The 25,475-nt window shown below is 39.2% G+C and overlaps 1 protein-coding gene across 1 annotated transcript in view; it reads left to right on the top strand.

The window, feature by feature from the left end:
• Positions 1–25,475, top strand: part of Iars2 (isoleucyl-tRNA synthetase 2, mitochondrial) — a 48,262-nt gene that overhangs the window by 13,812 nt on the left and 8,975 nt on the right. The window contains exons 10-17 of the mRNA XM_070022770.1: positions 667–757; positions 2,450–2,601; positions 6,262–6,422; positions 18,454–18,556; positions 19,078–19,171; positions 22,510–22,618; positions 23,804–23,906; positions 24,574–24,699. Of these exons, the coding sequence (XP_069878871.1) occupies positions 667–757; positions 2,450–2,601; positions 6,262–6,422; positions 18,454–18,556; positions 19,078–19,171; positions 22,510–22,618; positions 23,804–23,906; positions 24,574–24,699 (939 nt within the window). The remainder of the gene's footprint in view (positions 1–666; positions 758–2,449; positions 2,602–6,261; positions 6,423–18,453; positions 18,557–19,077; positions 19,172–22,509; positions 22,619–23,803; positions 23,907–24,573; positions 24,700–25,475) is intronic.

The raw sequence follows: 25,475 nt of genomic DNA on the forward strand, positions 1-25,475 counted from the left end.
AGGCAAGCGCTCTACCACTGAGCCATCTTCCCAGCCCCTGTTTTGTTCTTTTCTAACAGCACTTTCCAAATTTATTTTTGCCCACTTTGGTTACTTGGAAAGTTTTTCTCAAAAAGTGAAGAAATGGCTGAGAGCCAATGGCTCATACCTGTAATCCTTTCTACTTAGGAAACTGATTCTGAAGGATCAAGTTTCAAACCCATTTTGGGTAGAAAGTCTAGGAGACTCCATCTTCAGTTAACCAGCAAAAAATAGTAGGTTGCCAGCCATAATCAAGAAAGCCAAGAATCAGAGGCCCTGAGGACCAGAGTTCAAACCAGTACCAGTAGATGGATGGACGGATGGATAAAGATGGATAAAGATGGATGGATAGATTGATAGATAAAAACTATGGCTGTTGTATAAATCAGAGAGCAGATAAAGATATTTTAGTATGTTTTGCTACTCCTTGTTATTAAACCTTAGGTATATGCATCAGGAACACATTTTTCCTTTAGTGATTTAAATATTCAAAGTTTACACATTTCTACTGACCTAATAAAAAGTATTCAGGTTTTCCCGGTAGACAAAACTAAGCTGATACATTTTAAATGTGTTGTTTTATCAGCGATTGTCATATGACAGAATGTTCTGATGGCATTAATTGTTCAAAATGACACTTTGTAGGATTGTTTAGTGGATGAAGACGGGATTTTCACAGATGATGCTCATCCTGAGCTTCAAAAGAAAGCTGTCCTTGAAGAGGGAACTGATGTGGGTAAGTATTGCTCCTTTTGGTAATTTAGATATATTTTCTAAGAAGCAGCCAGCAGTAACCTTTCTTGCTGTTTTCCCTTATGCTTCCAACAGAAATAAAAGCTAAAATGAGTCTATTTAACCACATGATTTACTTATTTATTTACTTTTGGTAGCACTATAGAGTTTTCACTCAAGGCCTTATACTTATGAGACAGCCACTCTACCTCTTGAGCCATGTCCCCAGCCCTTCTTATAATTGTTATTTTTCAGATAGGGATCTTATGCATTTTGCCTGGGCAAGCCTCAGACCTCTACCTATGCAGTCTTCCCTACCTAGGCTTCCCATGTAGCCTGGGTTATAGGCATGTACCACCAGGCCCTGTTTATTTGTTGAGAAGAATCTAGCTAATATTTTTGACCTCAAACCATGATCCTCCTAATTTTTGCCTCTCAAGTAGTTAAGATTATAGGTGTAAGCCACCTCACTCTGTATTTCATTTGTTTTTTGAGGCAAGATCTGACTGTATAGCTCAGGCTGGCCTGGAACTTGCTGCGTAGCCATGGCTGGCCTCAAATTTGCAGTCCTTCAGTCTCAGCACTCTGAAGAGCTGGGTTTATAGATATACATTCCATGTCCTGGTTACATGGTGTAAAATGGAGGTTAGGAATTTTTTATCTTTTGCTTTAGGGTGGCTTTATTCAAAAAAATCAAAACAGGCAACAGGGAGTAATACAATTTTAGGGTAACAAAGATAATAGTGACATGACTTTTGTGGGAGAATAAAAGTTCGGTGCAGGCTCCATATTGACTGAATAAGACAATCGCTCCCTGGTGCTCCTCTCCCACAGAACTGACCTTATCACATGCTTTATGTTAGGGTCGTGGATGTTCTCCGTGCTGGCATTGTCTTTCTGCCTTTCTTCAGAATGTTAGGAACCCTTTCCTTGCCCACAGTAGTACTGAGGCTAATTTGACCAGGTGGATTACTTTTTCAGGGCTACTGTAACAAATTGGCAGAAATCTGAGGGCTAAAACCAATAGAAATTCATTCTTTCACATTCTGGAGACTAGATACATATAATGAAGGTATTGGCAAAACTATTCCTCTGGAAGTCTATGTAGGAATCACCATTTGCTCACCCAGGGTTCTGAGGCTCCTGCAGGTGCCTGGCCTCTTTGGGTTTGTAGCTGCCAATGTACCATTCTTTGTTTCTGTTGGCTTGTGTCCTCAGCTCTCTGTCTGTTTCTGTCTCCTCTTCTTTGGAGGACATCAGTCACTGGACTTAGGGCGCACTCTCATCTTGTGCGAGTTCTTTTTAATGTAATTCCAAAGACCCAATTAAACAAGGTTTCATTCATAGATCCAGTGTTGGTAATCTTTTTAGGTGGCATAGTTCAGTCCACCACATCTGGATTACTTCTGGTACCTGGAGATCACTTTAAGACTCATGGTATGAAAGAATATGACTTTAAGTTGCACATTTAGAATGGTAGATTACGTACCATCATGAAAGCTATGGCATTGGTATAATTTAGAGTCTGATTAAGATTTTACATTTTCAGCTTTTCTTCACCAGTAGATACATAGATTATGTCTTTGATATTTAAAAAGGGGCTACAATTATGGGCATCTGTTGGCTCAGATTTAGTGGTTTCTAGTAGTGTTAAAGTGTTATTCGAATTTTCAATTTTATCTAATTTTTTTCTAAGTTATAAAGATGCTTCAAAGTGCAAAGAATTTGGTGAAAGAGGAAAATCTGACACACAGCTACCCCTATGACTGGAGGACTAAAAAACCAGTGGTCATTCGTGCTAGCAAGCAGTGGTTTATCAACATTGCAGATGTTAAGACTACAGCAAAGGTAACAGAACATTCTATTATAAGGGGTGCATTTATCATTCTTGGAGAATCAGCAGTGCACAGGTCATAATGGGGTTTGCATATAGAGATTTTGTTACTGTAATTGCATTCCTAAACCCATAGCATTTTAGATCTGCAAGGACCTTATACCTTAATTCTTTGGTTATACATACATAGCTTAAAAAGGCTGTGAGAGAGCTGGTGGCTCACGCCTGTAATCCTAGTTACTCAGGAGGCTGAGATCTGAGGATTGCAGTTCAAAGCCAGCCTGGACAGGAGTCTCTTATCTTTAGTTAACCACCCCAAAACCCGAAGTGGCTCAAAGAAGTAGAGCACTATCTTTGAGCATAAGATCTCAGAGAAGGCACTCAGGCCCTGAGTTCAAGCCCCATGACCAATTAAAAAAAAAAAAAAAGCTGTGCCTTGTCCAGTCATTTTCCTATGCAATATAATGAGAGTAGGAAGAAATCAGCACAGAACCAAGTTTAGCAAGTTTAACTTTCCAGAGTTTCAGTTCCTGTGGTCTCATCTACATCAAAGCAATAGTAATGTCTATCTCAATGAGGACCCCAGTGACACATAATAGGTGTTTGATAAAGTAATTTAAGCTTTTTATTTCCTTAGGATTGTAACTGCCATCCATTTAAAAAGTTGTTGCTTTAAGTTAACAATACCTTATAACTGATGTTCTAAATAGTTAATACATGTTTGGTGTTCTAAATAGTTAATACATGTTTGAGCTCTTTCATTTAGTACATATATGTATCTGGATGGGTGTATCTTTATATATGTACCTATCATCCACAATAATTTGGTTTAACTGAATGAAGGAGCTCAAGTATGGCTTTGTTAAGTGGGCTATAGCATATTTTGTTCTACAGCTTGCAGGTAAGATTCTTCTGTAATTGTCTTGAGTTGTTGGTTAGTCTGGCAATTTGAGATCCTTGATAAAAGTTGTGCATAACAGTTTATATTTTCTAGACTTGTGTGTTACATAGTTTTTTGGTTTTTCAGTCCTTTAAAGGCAGATTTTCTTATTTGTATGTACTAACATTTGTAACTTGCAGCTCTGCACAGTCTTTTGGTTGTAGAACATCTAAGTCTGATGTAACATGTTTAAACCAAAACAATTGTTTTGTTTTGTTTTTGTTCTTTTAGTTAGGCTTATTTTCCCCCATAGATTATCTTCAGTTGCTTCGTGTAGAAATGGCAGGATTATGGTACCTAGCCATCATCCCAGCACTTGGAAGACTAACACGGGAGAATCATGAGTTCCAGAGTAGTCTATTTTTTTACCTTATGTCAAAAACAAAACAAACAAAAGGCAGAGGCGCTTATAGGGTAATTTATTGCTAGATTCTCATGACCTACCTTGAACAATAATCAACTTTTGTCTAATTCTCATTCCCTCCTCCTCCATACCCTACCTTTTTTTTTTGTTGTTGTCGGTCATGGAGCTTGAACTCTGGGCCTAGACACTGTCCCTCAGATCTTCAGCTCAAGGCTAGCACTCTACCACTTGAGCTACAGCACCACTTCCGGATTGTTAAGTGGCTTATTGGAAATAAGAGTTTCACAGCCTTTCCTGCCTGGGCTGGCTTTGAACCCTGATCCTCAGATCTCAGCTTCCTGAGTATCTAGGATTTATAGGCGTGAGCCACCCAAGCCCAGCTACCCTACTTTTTTATACCCAGCTACTGGATTGTTTTAAAGTAAATATTGGGCATTTATTCTCTTATATTGTTTTTTTATTTATTCCAGGAAACATTTCAACATAATGACTTTTTTGTTTTGTTTTGTTTTGTTTTATTTTTTGGTCCGGTCGTGGGGCCTGAACTCTGGGCCTGGGCGCTGTCCCTCAGCTCTTCAGCTCAAGGCTAGCACTCTACTACGTGAGCCACAGCGCCACTTCTGGCTTTTTTTTTCTGCTTATGTGGTGCTGAGGAATTGAACCCTGGGCCTCATGCATGCAAGGCAAGCGCTCTACCACTGTGCCACCTTCCCAGCCCCAACTTTTTTTTTTTGAGACAGAGTCTTTATAGTCCAGACTGGCTTCAAACTTCAGACTCCTTCCTTAGTCTCTAGAGTGCTAGGATCATAGGCATATGTAACCATGCCTTCTGGTTAATAATTTTTTTTTTGAGAGATTTGGGAGGGTAAAATCTTACCATATAGCCCAGGCCAGCCTTGAACTTGTACTCTATTACAGGGATGTACTACTATGTACAGTTGATAAAGCCTCTCCAAAGCATCATTTCAGTGTCATTATCAGCAGCTTTACACAGCAATATTTATTCTGTAAGAAAAATCAAATCTAGTCATTTGCATTTCATCAATTTTACTCTTGTTTTTGTTTTGTTTTGCCAGTCCTGGGGCTTGAACTCAGGGCCTGGGCACTGTCTCTGTTCTTCTTTTGCTCAAGGCTAGCACTCTACCATTTGAGCCACAGTGTCACTTCTGGCTTTTTTGTGTATGTGGTACTGAGGAATTGAACCCAGGGCTTCATGCATGCTAGGCAAATACTTTACCACTAATCCACATTCCTAGCCCCTCCTTGATTTTTTAAATCAAGTAATAATGGAATTGTAGAGTATTTAGTATGTAGTGCTAGAGGTTTTGAGAATGAGGTGTTTCAGTTAAAAATGAGTTAGGAAAATACTTAAACTTATTTCAAAAATAGGAAGCTGCTTTTATTAATGAGTAGAGATTCTTATAATATTAATATATTTGGATTTTTGGAGATTATTACCAATTTGTATTGAGAAATGAGTCTTTTGGTAGTTGACAAATGAAGTGAAATGCTAGTAGCTTACACTTTTGGGGGAGAGTTCTCAATAGATGGTGAATAAATAGCAGATAACTGTTAACTTTGGGACAGTATCTTCTGAATTGTAAACTATGATACATAAAATAAGGTTATAATATAATTCTTACTTGTCAGCATAGAATAGTAGCTTATTTCAGCATTTTAAATACTGTAGTTTAATGAAATATGCTAACATTAAGCTTTTTATGGCCAGTTTTGATCTAGGGTAAAACCTGATTTTAGATCATTGTTGTTATGTAACCCCCAAGCTGGTATTGAACTCAACCTTCTGAATGCTGGGATTATAGGCATGCACTTATATCTGGCTATGTACCCTTTTTTTTTTTTTTTTTTTGGGTCCAGTCGTGGGGCCTGAACTCTGGGCCTGGGCGCTGTCCCTCAGCTCTTCAGCTCAAGGCTAGCGCTCTACACTTGAGCCACAGTGCCACTTCCAGCTTTTTTTCTTTTTGCTGAGGAATCAAACCCAGGGCCTCATGCTTGCAAGGCAAGCGCTCTACCACTGAGCCACCTTCCCAGCCCTGGCTATGTACTCTTGTTAGTAATTTGTGGCTTTGTTTTTATTTGCCCCATTGGCTCTAATTGTTTTTTCATTTTCTCTCCCTCGCTCCCTCCCTCCTTTCCTTCCTTCCTTCCTTGTACTGATTGTTGAACTCAGGGCCTTGTACTTGCTAGGCGCTACCGCTCTCAGTCCTGGGTTTGTTTTGTTTTGGGTAGTTTTGTAGGGATCATGTTGATCAGTATAAGCATCCAAGTGAAAACTACAGTTGGAAAGGCGATGCCAGTTATACAAAATATATTTTGCTTTCTCTCATTTGACTGATGAATTGATTGCAGGAATTGTTAAAATCAGTGAAGTTCATCCCTGGAGCAGCACTCAATGCCATGGTGGACATGATGGACAGGCGGCCATATTGGTGTATATCAAGACAAAGAGTTTGGGGTGTTCCAATTCCTGTATTTCATCACAAGACAAAAGATGAATATTTGATCAACAGGTAGAACTTTTTCTATAATTTTTCATAATCTAAAGTAAGTGTGGTTTCCTTCAGTTTAAACTATTGAGTATAAAATCCTTTGTATTTAATTAGCTAATTAATTTAGATGAGGTCGCACTAAGTGTCGCCCGGGCTGCCCTGCCCTCTTGACTCTCTTGCCTCATCCTCCTAAGAGGTGGGATTACAAGCATGTGCTATCACACCTGGTTTATCACATAGGCTTTAAATTAAATATTGTGCCGGGTGCCGGTAGCTCACACCTGTAATCGTAGCTTCTCAGGAGGCTGAGATCTGAGGATAATGGTTCAAAGCCAGCCCAGGCAGGAAACCCTGTGAAACTCTTACCGCCAATAAACCATTAGAAAACCAGAAGTGGTGCTGTGGCTCAAGTGGTAGAGCGCTAGCCTTGAGCTGAAGAGCTGAGGGACAGCGCCCAGGCACAGAGTTCAGGCCCCACGACCGGAACCAAAAAAAAAAAAAAAAAGATTTTTCTCTCAACAGAATCATTTTGAGTTGTCTACCCTTTTCATTAGAAATAGCATTGTGTAATTGTTCAGATACTTTAAATTTTAAGACATTGTAACAAGTACATGCACACAGAAGCATTGGCGATTATATCCCAGTTATTTCTTGTTTTTCTTCTTTTTTTCTTTGGGTCTGGTTGTGGGGCCTGAACTCTGGGCCTGGGCGCTGTCCCTCAGCTCTTCAGCTCAAGGCTAGCACTTTACCACTTGAGCCACAGCGCCACTTCCAGCTTTTTTTTTTTTTGCTTATGTGGTGCTGAGGAATCGAACCCAGGACCTCATGCATGCAAGGCAAGTGCTCTACCACTGAGCCACCTTCCCAGCCCCTATCTCCTGTTTTTCTTATTTGTCTCACCATGTAGCCCAGGCTGGCCTCAAACTCCAGATCCTCTTGTTGCATTCTTTCAAGTGTTGGTATTGCAGGTATGACAACCACACTCACCTTATTTTACAAGTTTTTGAAAGGTTGATTGACATCATTGGGACCTTTGGATCTTGGCCTCCTGAGTAGCTTGGATTAAATAGAGGCTTGAGCTAATAATGATGGGACTTGGATGAAGGCTTTTTTTGTGTGTCATTTTTAGGCACATAGTGGTATTTATTTATTTAATTTTTGCTTCTGGGGGTTGAGCTGAGAGCCCTGCACATGCCCTACTATATATTTTGAGTTTTATTAATTTTTTTCTTTCTGTTGGTTATCCTTAGCGTCCTCCATTAAAAAGCTAAGTTTTATCATTACCTTATGGACTATAATGACAGAATTGAGAGAAAACTACAGACTACAGAGCTAGACAATGTAGCCCACTGGTTTCATCCACAGGGATGTGGCCTTTCACTCGAGTCTCATGGTAATGTAGGAAGAGGGGAAAGGTGTGTCACAAGTGGTAGAGTCAACAGGAGTTGAGACCGGGAGGGGAAACTAGCCTATGTGTGTGTAGCATGCTTGGGAGAGCAGGGTCTCAGGGGCTGGAATGTAGACTAAGATGATTGGTTGGGGGAAATCATAAGGAAGCTAATAAATATCAAGAAATCTCAACTTCTTTTTTCTCTCTGTGTCAGTATTGAACTCAGAGCCTGGGCACTCCTCTTTAGCTTTTCACTCAAAGCTGGTGCTCTGCCACTTGAACGATGGTGGTTAATTGGAAATAAGAGTCTCAGGGTGGGCTGGGAAGGTGGCTCAGTGGTAGAGCGCTTGCCTTGCATGCCTGAGGCCCTGGGTTCGATTCCTCAGCACCACATAAGCAGAAAGAAAAAAGCCAGAAGTGGCACTGTGGCTCAAGTGGTAGAGCGCTAGCCTTGAGCTGAAGAGCTGAGGGACAGCGCCCAGGCTCAGAGTTCAGGCCCCACAACCGGACCCCCCCCAAAAAAAAAAAAGAGTCTCAGGGTCTCCTCCTAAGCCTGTGCTAGCTTTGAACCATAATCCTCAGATCTCAGCATCCTGAGTTGCTAGGATTTGCCAACAGTGCTTGGCTGAAATTTCAACTTTTTTTTTTTTTTGTCGGTCATGGGGCTTGAACTCTGGGCCTGGGCACTGTCCCTCAGCTCTTCAGCTCAAGGCGAGTGCTCTACCACTTGAGCTACAGCGCCACTTCCGGTTTTCTGGTGGTTTATTGGAGATAGGAGTCTCACAGTCTCTCCTGCCCGGGCTGGCTTTGAACCACGATCCTCAGATCTCAGCCTCCTGAGTAGCTAGGATTACAGGCGTGAGCCACCAGCGCCCGGCCTGAAATTTCAACTTTTATATAGGCATGAGGAGGACTGAGAGTGTGTCTAGAAAAAGAAAGAAAGAAAGAAAGAGAAAGAAAGAAGGAGAAAGAAAGAAAGAGATTACTCATAGAAAGCACAAGAGATTTTTTTAAATAAATTTTTATTTTTTTTATTGTGAAAATACTGTACAGAGGGGTTACAATTACATGGGCAAGATAATGAGTACATTTCTTATCAAGCATTGTAGCCTCCTCCTTTGTTAAGAGAGAGATTGTTATAAGGCTCTTTTGGTATTGTACTATTTAGAGCTAACGTAAGATTCTGGGCTAAATACTTTTGTTTTGCAGCTGTAATAATTTAGAGTTTGGGAGCTGGGAATGTGGCTTAGTGTTAGAGTGCTTGTCTAGCATTCATGAAACCCTGAGTTTGATTCCTCAGTACTACATAAATAGAAAAGCCGGAAGTAGTGCTATGGCTCAAGTGGTAGAGTTGCTAGCCTTGAGCTTCTTAAGCTCAGGACTGAGTTCAAGCCCAGGACTACAGATTCAAATGATTATAGTGGGTAAATCAACACAGTTCTCTTTCAAGGAAGCATAAGCTACCGCCATTAGTTATCATTTCTTTCAATATTTAGAGGATAAAGCTTTTAGAGAATTACCTTAAAATGACAGAGGTAGGCTATATGTACATATACTGTTAATAGGTAGAGCATACTATGTTTATTTGTTTGTTTTTTATGGTGTTGGGGTTTAAACCCAGAACCTCCCCAAGTGCCAAGTTCAGACCATATACCACCTAGCTACACCCCCAGGCCAGAGAAAACTGATTTAATTGAACATTATTACTTCATGTAAAAATATACTTAGGTGGAATGGTTTATAATTCACCGATTTATAGTTAGATTAGTAAATGTCAGCTCTGTCAGAAAAACACAAGCAAGTTTTCATTAGGTAACATTTGCCTTTTATTTAGTCATTGCATTTACCTCATTGTATTACAGACTCATGTCCATTATCTGTTGCTGTGTTGCTTGCATGATTGATTTCTGGTTGTGAAGTAGCAGAGACATACAGAATATTGGCCTATAGAAGTGACAGACAAATTCAGCCACATCGTCTGTCAATTCATAGGTCATTTTCCTGTACACCATTTGTCATGATGACTCTTTTCCTACTGAATTGTTGGGTCCATTACATGACATAACACTTGAATTTCTGACATTTGTTCTTAATGGTCAGCCTTATGAAACAGAATGGGAAGTTATTATTTTTTCTCCCTAATCAAATAAGAATCAAGGAGTCATGCTTTTCTTTCTTTTTAGACCTTGTACTGTAGAAAGGTGGTGACCATCAGAAGTAACAGCAGCTCCACTGGGAATTGCCTCACAGTCCACATGGAGTTGCTGTTACACCAGATAGTGCCACTAAGTTCCTCAACTTCCTTCTACTTATTTTTTTTTTCTTATTTTTCCTGTGTGGGTCCACGGATTAAACCCAAAGCTTGTCACATGTTAGACGAGTGCTCCACCACAGGTCCTAGAGCTACATTCCCAGTCCAGCCCTCCCTTCTTTCCAAGAAATAATTCCATTTTTGAAGTTAGTATCATTACTCAAATATCACATAGTTTAGATTGAAATCTGCTTCTATGAAAATGAAAAAAAATATCATAAAAAGATAAACATGAAAACATTTGTTACCAACGAAGGAAAATAAGTTGATTAAATTTCTTTCCTTACTTCAGATGAAACTAACCATTGCAATACTTAACATCTATTTAGGAAATTTTGACTTCTAGAAATGAGAAATCTAGTAGCACTTTTCAGTTTAATTGAAGCTACTTTAACTTTAATTTTTGTTTCTTAATAATAATGACATTTCATTGCAAAACTTTTATGTTCATTAGAGAAAAAAATATTGAAATTTGTTTCCTGTGACCTTTAAAATGGATATAATTAAAGTATAGATAGAATGCTCCCTTTCCAATTTCATTGTTAAATTCAATTTTGTCAACAGATAGGAAACATTTAGCCGCTCTTACCTCATTCTTACCCTAGTAAATTGCAGAAGAAAAGTCTTAGCACCATTAATATTTTCGCTTCTAAAGACGAAGCACAGCAAGCAGTGGAATGACAGCAGCAGTTTCATTACCTGTGACTCCTAATGCTGCCTGGCTTCGAGTAATACAATAAGCCTTTGGTCCCTTTGATAGCAGAGTACAGAATGATTAGCTGGTGGTGTTGCTCCTACTGGTTTTCACTGATTGTCCTAAGAAGGGGCACGTAATGCTTGTGTTTAGATAAGGCCTTTGAGTAAAGTACAAAGTTTTATGATGGACTTTCTGCTCTATGAAATACAGCATTAAATGGAAGTACTTAGATTACATAGAGATAAGTGATCACACCCATCTTTATCAACAGTAATTTATACTGATCTGTAGGTTACAAGTTAACTGTGTATTTGTTTTAAGTACATGATATTGTTAACAAAATAACGAGAATTCTTACATTCTAACGACAAATGTGGACTCTTCTTTTTTGCTCCCCCCTCACCCCCAAAAAGACTGCATCTTGGGGAAATATGGAGACAAGTGTTTTTAGATACCTTAAAGCATGCTCTGTTTCATTAGAAAATTTCACTTCTGAGAGTTTTGTTGTTAGGAGAGAAGAGGGCCAGTGTTTTTTGTGGTGTATAAGATGTCCAACATAGCTGTGTGTAACAGAGCATATTGACATAAAGAGAAGATTGAGTTTGATGGGCTATGAAGAATGATTACCCAGCCCTGTAAGGTGGCAGCATAGTACTTCATGGTTGGCTTGGACCCAGGTAAAATTGTAATGATCAGAACCTAACTAACATATCTATCTTTTGAGAACTTGTGCAGATTTTATTTGTATTTTTTCAGATTTTTGGCTATTTACCTCAAGGTTTAAGGTTAATATATGTGTGTTTAGATTTTTATTTAGTTAGTAATTTTTTTTTCTTGGTCAGTTGTGGGACTTAAACTCTAGGCCTGGGCACTGTCCCTGGGCTCTTCAGTTCAAGGCTAGTGCTCTACTACTTGAGCCAACACTTCCAATAAGTATTTTTATATTCCAGTACTGGGGCTTGAACTCAGGGCCTTGGCGCCTTCCCTTAGCTTTGAGCCACAGCTCTACTTCCAGCTTTTTGGTGGGTTAACTGGAAATAAGAGTCTCATGGATTTCCTACCAGGCTAGATCTCAGCTTATTGAGTAGCTGGGATTACAGACATGATCAAATGGCACCCAGTTTCTCTGTGTGTATTTTAAATTGTACATTTTAAATGAAATACATTTATGTACTTTTGAAATGTTGGGACATGAACAAGTACCTCATGCATGATAAGAAAGCTCTCTATCCTGAACTACCTTCCCAACCTTTGATTCTTTTGACATGCAGTTATGTCCAGTAGCCCAAACTGGTCTCAGATTTAGGCTTTTCCTGCATCTGCCTCTGAGTACTAGAATTACAGGTGTGTATCACCATGCCCAGCATGGATTTTGTTTTCAAAACTCTATCACAATTTTTAGGATCATTTAGTCTACCAGAGTAGAAAGACAGAGAATGTTTTCTTTTTCTGACACCAGTTCTTTGCACTTTTAATTTGTTGTAAGTTTTTTTTAATCTGCATTTTTATTTTATTTTATTTCTATTTTTTAATTTATTGACAAAATTATATATATTAGTTGTATACAACCTGACCATTTGGAATACATTTATGTATCATTAACATATACTTGTTTCACTTTATTCTCTCATTCTACCTCTTTTTTTTTTTCTGGCCTAGACTAGTGAATTAAGATGTTAAAAAATTCATGGCTTGGGCTGGGAAGGTGCCTCAGTGGTAGAACACTTGCCTTGCATGCATGAGGCCCTGGGTTCGATTCCCCAGCAAAAAGAAAAAAAGCCAGAAGTGGCGCTGTGGCTCAAGTGGTAGAGTGCTAGTCTTGAGCTGAAGAGCTGAGGGACAGCGCCTAGGCCCAGAGTTCAGGCCCCATGACCAGATCCCCCACCCCCCTAAAAAAAAATTCATGGCTCCTCAAGATTCAACATACTTACAAATTGACACATGCCATGATTCTAGCTCTTTATTCTCTAATTTGAGAGGTCATCCAAAATCTCAAAGTAGAACTGACTTGTTGACCTAATTCTTAGTAAGACATATTTAATACTTATTATTTAGAATTTAGTATTTTAATAATTCATAGTAAAGAAGAAGGCAGCAGGTCTTGTACTAAATGTAAATGAGTCTCACATTTTTAATAAAGTAGTGCTATTCTTTCTTAATTTTTTTTTTTTGTCAGTTGTCTCTGGGCCTGGACGCTGTCCCTGAGCTCTTCAGCTCAAGATGAGTGCTCTACCACTTGAGCCATAGCACCACTTCTGGTTTTCTGGTGTGGTTAATTGGAGATAAGAGTTTCTTGGACTTTCCTGCTCTGGCTGATTTTGAACCGTGATCCTCAGATCTCAGCCTCTTCTGAGTAGCTAGGATTATAGCCATTGAGCCACCAGTGCCCAGTTTGAAACTGGTTAAGCAGATTTGATTTTCATTTGTGGTTATGTCATTTCTAAAATGTGTTACTAGTTAACCTGAAAGAAAAAAAAAGTATAATTTATGAATAAAATGTATGTAAAATACAAGGTTAAGAATTTGAGTGGGGGGAGGGGGGAGGCTGGGAAGGGAGGTGAAGGGTTAACAAAGGAGGAGGCTGCAATGCTTGGTAAGAAATGTATGCATTATCCTGCCCATGTAATTGTAGCCCCTCTGTACAGTATGTTCTCAAATAAAATAAAATTAAATTAAAAAAAAAAAAAAAAGAATTTGAGGTATCGGGCTGAGAACGTGGCTCACTGGTAGACCGCTTGCCTTGCATGCATGAGGCCCTGGGTTTGATTCCTCAGCACCACATAAGCAGAAAAAAATAAGCCGGAAGTGGTGCTGTGGCTCAGGTGGTAGAGTGCTAGTCTTGAGCTGAAGAGCTGAGGGACAGCGCCCAGGCCCAGAGTTCAGGGCCCACAACCGGTCCCCCCCCCCCCCCCGCAAAAAAAAAATTGGAGGTATCATTGGCTAAGGTTATAGATTGGAAGTAGAGAACTTGCCTAGCATGCATAAAACCCTAGGTATAATCCCTAGCTCTGCATAAATGGGGAAAAAGTCAAGATTATGTTTCTTCTTATAAAAAATATATAGTATGTATGTCCAAGTAAATTATATTACTTCCATAAGAAAATGTAATTTAAATAACTTATTTAGACTAGAAATATTTAAGTTTGCTGGGATTTTACAGTTACCTTAACATGACAACAGCAAAATTGAAATCCTTCTTTGGTTCTTTTATAGACTCAGTAATATTGTTGAGTATAACCAAATAGATTGCTGAGTTACCTGGAAGTTAAGAATATGTCAAAAGATCCAGTGAGTTGAATTTGGCATTCTAAAATGCCTGTGGAGTATCTTTAATGGTAAACTTATTCTGTATTATTAAGACTTTCCAGAATAACACTTTTTAGTAGCCTTGTTTGCTATAACTTTTTCCTACTGTTCATAGAAACTGAAGCTCAGAAAAATATTGTTCTTTATTCCTGTCAATGGGCAATAACTGGCAGGTGGAATGGTCTTTGGACTCAGTGCTTACTCTGTCAACACACTAATCTTCTGAGTTGCCAAGATCCCCAGCCTCCCATGTGATTCACAGTCCTTATTAGTCGTTATTAGTCCTCTCTATTGCTTAGTCAGCTGCAGAGAATACAAGTGCAAGTTCAGGGGCAGGGCTTGTCAAGATAGATCAGTTAAAGAGGCGGAAGAGAGAACCAAAATCAGCTCTGACCTGTGACTTAGAGAAACACACTTTCAAGGCCTGCATGAACCATTTTACTTGTTCCTCTGGAAACAGCTACTGTGTACAGTGTACAGAGTGCTTGCAAAGTGTTTGAAAAGTGTAGGTTAGTGTGTACATGCAACTCCTTTGGACTCATGATAATATTAATCTTAATATTTCTACATTATATATTTTATCTGTTTATTTCAATATATTTAAACTATAATTTGCCTGAGTTAGCAAAACAAAATAAAAACAGGGCAAATGACATACATTTTTAGAATTTTAGTATCATTCTTTTTTTTGAGGGGGGCAGTCTGGAACTTTAACTCAGGGTCTGGGCACTATCCTTGAGCTTCGTTTGCTTAAGGATAGCACTCTACCATTTGAGCCACAACACCACTTCTGCCTTTTTCTGTTTATGTGGTACTGAGGAATCAAACCCAGGGCCTCATGCATGCTAGGCAAGCACTCTACCAATAATCCAAATTCCCAGCCCAGTATCATTCTTTTTTAATGAAAATTTTATAGTTGGTATCTGAGTATAGTAACTATAATTATATATCTATATGTACTTTGTGCTTTGTGACTGCTTTGCATGTATCTCTTTTTGTTATTTTGTTAGGTGTCAAAGTTCAACAGAAGTTTATTATATAGTCCAAGTTGGCCTTAAGCCTCCAACTGCATGGGGTAGGCCTGTGGCACCATGCCCAGCTTTCTTTTTCTCATAGGCATTAGATTTATTTTCTTTCTTTATTTTTTTAGAATTTTTATTGTAGAGTTGATATACAGAGGGTTACAGTTAACATGAATTAGGTAATGAGTAATGAGTACAATTCTTGTTGAACTATGTCTCTCCTACCGGTGCTCTCTCCCGGTCTTTCCCTCCCATCCCCACCCACAAGATGTCCAATTCATTTTCCACATAGTGTCTAGTAAATATCCCTGTTGTATTTGTTCATCCTGTACCATCTTTTATATGTTCTCCCTTACCCTCTCAAATATAAACAAACTAACAAGACAAAAGGCAGTGTATTTTCTTAACTGATAAAGTGTGCAAATTGTGTAAACTAGTAATATGTAACTAAACATTATTGTCATATAGCTAGGTACTTATTTCATAAAGTTTTTATGGTTTTATAATAGGATTTTATCTTCATAGCTAAAGTCCACCTGAGATAAGTAGCTATTTTAGCAATATGAATTTTGTGCTCATTTACATTCCTGTCATTTATAAATCCTTCAGAGTCTGCTGGTAGCATTATATTGTTTTCAATCTATCCTTTATAAAATCTTTTCTAAGATATTTCAGATTTCAGTTTTAGAGCATACTTCATTTATGTAGCCTACTTAATTTCTGCTTCCCACATTTTTTTTGTAAACACTTGATTTTCCTATGAATTTAAGATCTAGGGAAGGTTTGCTCTGTGAAGTCATGATGAATAAGACACAGACGCAAATTAAGAACTTGGCACTTTTTCCTCTTTGCTTCTTTTCCCCCACCACTGTCTCTGTGGACCACAGAAAATTCCTAGTTACTTGCACCAATGGAGTATGATCCCAAGGAGGAAAAGTTGGCTTTACTATGTGTACTTTAATCTTCTTAGTGTGTATGCCAGTCCTGGGGCTTGAACTCAGGGCCTGGGCACTGTCCCTGAGCTAGTGCTCTACCACTTGAGCCACAGTTCCATTTCCAACCTTTTCTGAGTAATTTATTGGAGATATAGACTTTCCCACCCTGGCTGGCTTTGAATCTCGATCCTCAGATCTCAGCCTCATGAGCTCCCAGTGCCTGGCTCAGTACTTTAATGTTTTACTAATGATTAACATAAATTTACCTAGCCTAAATGAATCAGTTTAGATGCATATATTGCATATGCACACACACACACACACACAGTAGGTATTTTATGTGTTATTGATATTCATAATAAGTCTTTTAATAATGCTGTATTGGAAACTTACAAATGAAGGATTTGAGGCATAGAGATGCTAAGTGCCTTTCCCAGGATCATATGAGTGGTTAGTGATAGAGCCAGAAATCAGACCCAAAGCTGCAGGGTCCATGTCCTTGACCACTATACTTACTGGGCCTAAATAGAAAGCAACACAGAGAAACTGTCCATCAGCAAAACTGCCACAATAAGGTAAATATTTTAATAAATTAAGCTTGTTATTGATATGAGCATCTTTTTTTTCTGAGTTAAATTTTCAGATAATTTTATGATCAGTTTCAGCATCATAGGGTATGCATTTGTTGGCATTTGTCTTGTATCCAAGGCACTATGTTAAATTTACTGGTATAATCTCTCCTGAGTTATTCTGAGAGAAGTACTGTATGTAGGTCACTGAACTTAGTCTCATTAAGACAGGCCTCTTGTCTGTTTTGTTCACTGCTACATCTTGTACTAGATGCCCAAAGGTGGAGGTGCTAAGCAGGTTTTGGGGTTATTCTTGTTGTTTGAACACTTGTGCATGGCCATGTGATGAGCGTGCCAGAGTCAGAACCTAAGCCTGGAGAGCTGCAGTCCATTCCGTGCTCTAGTCCGTTGCTTCTTGTGCAGGCAGGTTTGGATGTGGGTCTGTCAGTAGTCTTGGAGCTTTTAAGTGGAGAATTCATGTGATATGAACACTTTGAGCAAAGCATCTATGTCAAGATGTATCATGTAAAGTAAAGGATTGGAGGAAGGGAAATTTCAGACCATTGTATAAATCTTCATGTAGTTTGGACTGACAGAATGTCAACTGTAATACTTCGGAGTTCGAACTGACAGACATGTTGACTTAATTTGGGCAGGAATTGTAGGAGGGAAGGTAATTAAAAGGTTTCAGGTCTTGGTAGTTGGACAGCAAATAGATTGAGAGAAATAGGGGAAATTATTAACTGAAAAAGGAGGTCAAGAAGTCTTTTTTTTTTCTTTTGAGTTTATATATGATCCATTTGTTTTTATTCATATTGAATTTAAGATGATGACAGCAGCCAAGCAAGCAATAGAAAATTCCACTAAAATACCAGAGGAAGTTAGAAAAGATGCTTGTAATCCCAGCACTTGGGAAGTGGAAGCAGGAGGCTTGGGAGTTCAGCCTAGCCTGGACTACACAATGAGGTAGAGGCCAGCCTGGGATATATAACAAAACTCATTCTCTAAAATCTAGAAAACACATGGTGGATCTGTTATCTAGCTACTGAGCAGGTAGAGATCAGGAGGATTATGGTTTGAGACCAGCAAGCGCAGGGAGGGCGGGGGGGGGGGGGAAGGGGGGGCGTCAGTTAGTGAGATCCTGATCTCAACACACAAGCTGGGCATGGTGATACATGCTCTAACTACAATAGGATACAGCAGCCCTGGGCAAAAATACAAGAATATCTGACTATCTGAAAATAACTCAAGCAACAAAAAGGACTTAGATCCTGACACCATGTCATTCACGCCTGTAATCTTGTGTACTCAGGAGGCTGAGACCTTAGGACCTCAGTTCTAAGCCAGCTCAGGCAGGAAAGTCCGTAAGACTCTTATTTCCACTAAATAAACAATCAAAAAAGATACAAGTGGAGCTGTGGCTCACAAGTGGTAGGGCACTAACCTTGAGCACAAAAGTGCTCAAGCATCCAGTCCCATAGTTCAAACCCCACAACTGGCAAAAGGAAAAAAAAAAAAAAAGGGACTTGGGCAAGATTCAGATGGTAGAGTGACTGCCTAGTAAGTGCAAGGCCCAAGCTCAAACCCTAGTATTTCTGACACCCCAAAAATAAGACTGGGGATGTAATTCAGTGGTAGAATGTTTGCTTAGCATGAACAAAGCTAGAATTTTATCCTGAGCACCATCAAAAAAAAAAAAAAGAAAGAAAAAAATACAACAAGTTACTACTGTATTTGAATTTTAAAAATTTTACTTATTACAATAGTAAATTGCAGTAACTGAATATTTAAGTAAAATTCAATAATTCTGCCCCTAAAATAGCCAAACCATTGAGCATATTGCTAACCTAGTGGAACAACATGGCAGCGATATCTGGTGGACTCTTCCTCCTGAGCAACTTCTTCCAAAAGAAGTCTTAACTCAGGTAAGCTTCTTTCTGTATTTAGCAGCCTTTGTGGTATTTCACGACTGAAGGACAATGTGAGAGACCGTTATAGTCCAATAGTGATCATATAGTAATGGGACATTAATGAATTGACTTAATATAAATGGGAAGCCGTGCAATCTGGGAGTGGGTATGGAGTTTGGCAGCAAACTGTAGCATTGAACCAGGCAGCCATGATAGGCTTGCTTGTGATCTCACTGGGGGTCAAGACTGATTCTGACCCACATAGTCCACAAGGTAGATGTACTTGAATCAGAGAGAATAGCCTCTCACATTGAAACTCAAAACTGTGAGGTATATGGCTGATAACCAAGTGGCTGTAGTTCCTTGCACATGCCAGCAGAGGGAGCTCTGCTGAACAAGGAAATGCTTCTGAATGCTCTAGGTTTTATTGGAAAATGTGGATTTAGTTTTTATTTCCATATCTTCAGTCCTCAGACAGTCCTTACTGTATGACTGTGGTCTTTGTGTAAGAAAGATGTTTTTCCATTCTCCACTAGGCTGGCGGTCCCGAGGCCTTGGAGTATGTGCCAGGACAGGACATCCTGGACATATGGTTTGAAAGTGGAACCTCATGGTCTTACGTTCTTCCAGGTAATTCCTAAAAATCAACTCTGCCCATTAAGGAGTTGTGAAAGTACAGAGTTGTTGCTTAGAGAGCTGTCTGTAATCAAACAGTTTTTTGTTGTTGTTGTTCTTTTGCCTATCTAGAAGATCTGCTATAATTTTAGACCTGGAAGCATCCTTAGAAATTATTTAATCCAATAATTTACAAACTTGGTTTTGCTTTTCAGGATGAAATTTTTGTTTAGAGTTGTTGTTGTTGTTGTTGTTGTTGTTGTGTTATATGGGGAATTGGACCCAAGATCTCACCCATGTTAGACAAATGCTATGCCACTTGAGCCATGCCCCATCCCTGAAATTTCACTTAGAACTACAACATATAGGATAGGTAACAATGGGAATTTTTAGCCAGGCACGATGGTATGCACTGGAATTCTAGCACTCAGAAGGCTGAGACAAGGATTTATGTGATGTTTCTCCGTTGTCTAAACCAGTTTGTTTTCCCTCAGCCTACTGCTTGGCTACCTCAAGGCATCCAGTTTATAACTGAAATAGCAGAATCCTCACCTTAAAAAGAAATAAAAATAATGGCTGAGTGCTCACTCACATATAATTCTAGCTACTCAGGATGCTGATATGTAAGGATCACTATTTAAAACCAGTTTAGGCAGAGAAGTCCATGAGAGTCTTACCTCTGGTTAACCAGTAGAAAGTGGATTTGTGGCTCAAGTGATAGAGTGCTATTCTTGAGCACAAAAGCTCAGGGTCACCACCCAGGCACTGAGTTCAAGCCCCAGTACTGGCAAAGAAAAAAAAAAAAAGGTAACGAGGGATAGAAATAGAGACTGAGAACAAAAGCCAATAGCAGGGGCCTGGGAAGTGGCTCAGTGTAGAGTGTTTGCCTTGTGTGCATGAGGCCCTGGGTTCGATTCTTCAGCACCACATAAGCAAAAAGAAAAGAGCCAGAAGTGGCGCTGTGGCTCAAGTGATAGAGTGCTAGCCTTGAGCTGAAGAGCTGAGGGACAGCGCCCAGGCCCAGAGTTCAGGACCCACAACCGGACCCGCCCCCCCCCCCCCCAAAAAAAAAAAAGAAAGCCAGTAGCAGTTGGGAAGGGAGAGAATAAAGGGATAAATATGACTGAAACATTTTATACATATGTTTAAAAATGGAATAAAGAATCACGTTAAATTATTTTTAGTCAGAGAGAGGCGATAAAAGTAACAGGCAAGTTGAGCACCAGTGGCTCACACCTATAATCCTAGCTACTCAGGATGCTGAGATCTGAGGATTGTGGTGTGAAGCCAGTCTTGGCAAGAAAGTACTCATGAGACTCTTATCTCCAATTAACTACTCAAAAACCAGAAGTGGCACTGTGGCTCAGTTGGTAGAGTGCTAGCCTTGAGCAAAAGAGCTCAGGGACAGCACCCAGGTCCTGAGTTCAAGCCCTACAACCGGAGGGGGACGGAGAACAGGAGTGAATTTGATCAAGGGACAGTGTATGCATGTATGGAAATAGAGTAAAATCCCTTTGTACAAAAAAAAATCAGAAACAGTCTGATCAATCATTTTTCAGTAGGGAAAATGAGATTTTAGGAAAGCCAAATGTGGTTATAGTCACCTCTTTCTTTGTGAGTGTTACAGTTCCTTTTCTAGATTACGTTGTCCACATGTCAGCAATCTTCTGTCCAAACTCACTAGCTATACAACACCCTGAGTACACTCAATATAAATGATGGACTTTGTGTGATAAGGTGTCATTGCCGGTTGATAGATTGTAACTAATGTTCCACTCTAGCCAACAGTGTCAATAATAGAGACACTGTAGGCAGGGTGGATGAGAGCTATATGTTCTGTTCAGTTTTGCTGTGAACCTAAAAGCGTACTTTTAGTTATTATTTTGGTTTAAATTATGTTCAGGTACCACATAGGTTAAGTAATAGTTTTGCCATATTCCTGTGTGCTGGCTCTAAATTTACTTTTTTTTTTTTTTTTTTTGAGAGAGTTTCCCTATGCTGGTCTGAACTCACCCTTCTGCCTCGGTTTCTCAAGGGGGGCTGGGATTACGGGTGGGTAGGAAATGCTAACTTTTGTTACATGGTTAAGTGTTACATTTCTTAGAATTCTAAAACTTCATACTTCCTACCACATCATACATAACTCCTAAGTATGTTTTTAAATTTTTGAGTGTTCTGTTCAAGAAGCAAAAAAGATGAAATATAAAACATAAACTGCAAAAAAGCTTTTTCTCCCTCTTGTAAACTTTAGATACATAATTTGCACAAAGGATTTAGCATTATATATCAAAGCTTTGAAATAGTTGACGGAGTAGGTATGTTTACAGGAATCTCTGCCGCAGAATAAGCAGTTCTGGGTGAAGATTTTGTGTCTGGATATTCCTTGCAGGGTTATTTTTTCCTAACCATAATGATTTGAAACAGTGAACCAGTGATTACCTATAAAAAATGATTCAAGCATTTGTTATGCATACATACAAGATAATGATATATAGACATTAAATGGAATATTTATGTATGAGTGGAAGTATTTCAAGTACAGGATTCACAGTAGCAAAAGTCAGGGAGAATGTCTTGATTTGCAACTCCCATCTGTATTTGTATATATAAACAAAGCCTTGGAAGGAAATATAAGATGATAAAATAATTATGTCTGTAGGGGAAATGTTTATAATATTCTTTTTTTCTTTCTTTCTTCTTTTTTTTTGTTGTACAAGAACTCAGGGCTTGGGTGCTATCTCTTGGCTTTGTTGTTGCTCAGGGATAACACTGTCCCACTTAAGCCATACCTTCCAGTTTTTTTTCTTTTTTCTCCCTTTTTTTTCCTCCCTCCCTCCCTCCCTCCCTTCCTTCCTTCCTTCCTTCCTTCCTGCCTGCCTGCCTGCCTTCCTTCCTTCCTTCCCTCCTTCTCTCCCTCCTTCATTCCTCCCTCTCCCTCTCTCTCTATTTTCTTTCTTGCCTGCCTGCTTGCCTTCTTTTCTTTTCTTTTCTTTCTTTCTCTCTCTCTCTTTCTTTCTTTCTCTCTCTCTCTTCCTTCCTTCCTTCCTTCCTTCCTTCCTTCCTTCCTTCCTTCCTTCCTTCCTTCCTTTCTTTCTTTCTTTCTTTCTTTCTTTCTTTCTTTCTTTCTTTCTTTCTTTCTTTCTTTCTTTCTTTCTTTCTTTCTTTCTTTCTTTCTTTCTTTCTTTCTTTTTTTCGTTGTGGCTAGTTACTGATAGTCTGATGGATTTTCCTGCCCCAGCTGGGTTTGAATTGTAAACTTCAGATCTCAGCCATTTGAGAAACTGAGATTGCAGGCATGAGCCATTTTTATTTTGTCACTTTAAGTTACTGTAAAACAATGTTTATTTTTTTAGGTACTGACCAAAGAGCAGATTTGTACTTGGAAGGAAAAGACCAACTTGGGGGCTGGTTTCAGTCTTCTTTACTAACAAGTGTGGCAACAAGGAAGAAAGCACCTTTTAAGTAAGTATCCCTGAGCTCAAGGCCAATGACTTTGCGTACCTGCCAGTGTAGGAAGCCCTGTGCTGGGTAATATGTATATATGCATAGGTATGATGCTATATAAATGCAACATTAACAAAATTAGAGCTATTCTTCTTCTATAAGAAAGCACTATGGTCTTCTGTCACATTAGAAGAAGAATTTAAAGTAAGAAAAGAAGCTGGCATGGCAGCATATACCAGCCACTCAAGACAAGAGGATTGTTATTTGACGTCAACCTTGTAAAGTTATGTGAGATCCATCCTATCTGAAAGAGCAAGTAAAAACAAAACAGGCTGTGGCATGACTCAAGTGGTAGAACCCCTGCATAGCAAGTGCAAGGCTCTGAGTTCAAATCTCAGTACCTCCAAAAAAAATAAACAAAAACTCAAACAAGCAATAAAGGTAAGAAAATGAAAAAGGGAAAAAGAAGAGACCTCACCAAAGAAGTCATTGATGAAAATTTTAACTCTTCAAAAGTTGTCATCAACTGGAATAGAGGGGAAAAGCTATAGGTCTTGAACTCAGGTGAATTCAGGTGAGATTTAAACAGGAATGTAGGGAAGGATGCTTTAATCTTACTTGTGATACCCACAGTGACTAGTAAACTGAAACATTACTTAGGGAATTTTCTTAATTACTGTGTTTTTAGCTAGTACAGATAATTACTCTTCTTATTCAAATTGGAGAGCAGTTTAATCAGAAAAGTTATTAATAACTTAAAGTTTTTGCTACCAATAGTGACATATCCATCCTAAAACAATTTCCACATCTCTTCTCTAATGTGTTTCTTTAATACCCATCAGAACAGCAGATGCTGTTTCTCCAGGTAATTTTCAGGTGGTTGTTCTTTCAAGACATGCTTTTCCTTCATTAGTTTCAGTGACTCTTCAATATTGATTCTTCAACATGTAATACGTCAGGAAATAATGTGTTTAATGAGTGGAAACTCCTCCAGTTTTCTGTGCAGAAGTAGAGAGCTCACTACTTAACTATCCCTATCTGTTAGCCGCTGAAAACCAACCTTTAAGAAAAGCTTTCACCTATAATCAGTCAAGGAAAAAAAAAATCTGACTTGGGTCCAACTGGGATCACCTTTAAATTACGCATTATCTTCAAAGGAATTATAATCATGCTGTCATTAAAGTAGCTAACTCACCTTCTTAGGACAGTGGTTGTCCATGGGTTTACCCTCGGAGAAAAGGGAGAGAAGATGTCCAAGTCCCTTGGGAATGTCATTGACCCTGATGTCATCATCAATGGAGGACAGGTAGGTCCTACCATTAGAAGCCATTTGATTTTTGTTCAACAGTTCATAATTGGCAGCCCGAACATAAAATGCAGTAACTTCAGTATAAATAAACACATAAGAATAAAACTATCAGGAGCTGGGTGGCTCAGTGGTAGAGTGCTTGCCTTGCATGCCAGAGGCCCTGGGTTCAATTCCTCAGCACCACATAAGCAAAAAGAAATAAAGCCAGAAGTGGCTCTGTGGCTCAAGTGGTAGAGCGCTAGCCTTGAGCTGAAGAGCTGAGGGACAGCGCCCAGGCCCAGAGTTCAGGCCCCATGACCGGACCCCAAAATAAAAAAAGAATAAAACTATCAGCCAGGAATTGGTACTATAATCCTAGCTACTTAGGAGGCTGAGATCCGAGGACTGTGGCTCAAAGCCAGCCCAGGCAGGAAAGTCTGGGAGACTCTTATCTCTAATTACTATTAAAAAGCCAGAAATGGCTCTGGGACTCAGAGAGGTAGAGCACTGGCCTTGAGCACAAAAGCTCAGGGACAGTGTCCAGGCCCTGAATTCAAGCCTGTCTCCTTACTCTTCCCCCCACACCCCCAAAAAAAGAAAAGAATACAACTTACCTTTTCTAAAGTGTTTGCTGCGCTCACTGGAATTGACGTCATTCTGTTTGCGTGCTGCTCCTCCGCTGCAGGATCAGAGCACCGAGCCTCCCTATGGTGCTGATGTCCTTCGCTGGTGGGTCGCTGAGTCCAATGTCTTCAGCGAAGTCACAATTGGCTCATCCGCGCTCAAGGCTGCCAGAGATGACCTTAACAAGGTTAGAGCCATGATTCCCCGGTTTCCCAGTGGAAACTTCACTAACTCATTGTTGTAAAAATGGATGCACACTTTCTCTGGCATAATAAGACTAAGTGAAAAGGAGATTGCAAGTTGTGAGCATTTAAAGATATTCTGAATTAATTTGCTGAAAACGCTACTAGTAGCTGGACATGGTGATGCACGCCTCTAATCCCAGATATCTGGGAGGTGGAGATGGGAGTCAGCCTGAGCAAAAACTTGCAACACTCTCATTTCACAAGAATCCCAGCATGCTGGTATATATCTACAATCCTAGCTATATAGGAGGAATAGGGAGGGGAATTTTTGTCTAAGGCTAGCCCCGGTAAAAACGTTAGACTCTATCTGAAAAATAACTAAAACCAAAAGAGTTAAAGACAGACTGGTAAAGTATTTGAGTTGAAATGCCAGTACTTCAATAGATAGATAGATAGATAGATAGATAGATAGATAGATAGACAGATAGATAGATAGATAGATAGATAGATAGATAGATAGATAGATAGATAGATGAATAAATAGATAAGTAGTTCCAAAAATTTCTTTTCATACTTTATTAACACAAAATATAAGACTGATACAAAATTATATTAATTTTCTCTAACAGACATTATTTAGCCATAAAAATCCATTGCTTGTTTGTGTAAGGGTTATTGGAAAGAAAGTTTGTTTATGTAGGAACAATGATATGTTAATATCTGTAAGTGGTTGTAAAGGGGTTTTAATTCAATTGATCAGTGTCACCTTTTCATCATT

This window comes from Dipodomys merriami, unplaced genomic scaffold (genome assembly GCF_024711535.1).
Source record: "Dipodomys merriami isolate MVZ:Mamm:240054 unplaced genomic scaffold, mDipMer1.0.p SCAF_153, whole genome shotgun sequence".
NCBI lineage: Eukaryota > Metazoa > Chordata > Mammalia > Rodentia > Heteromyidae > Dipodomys > Dipodomys merriami.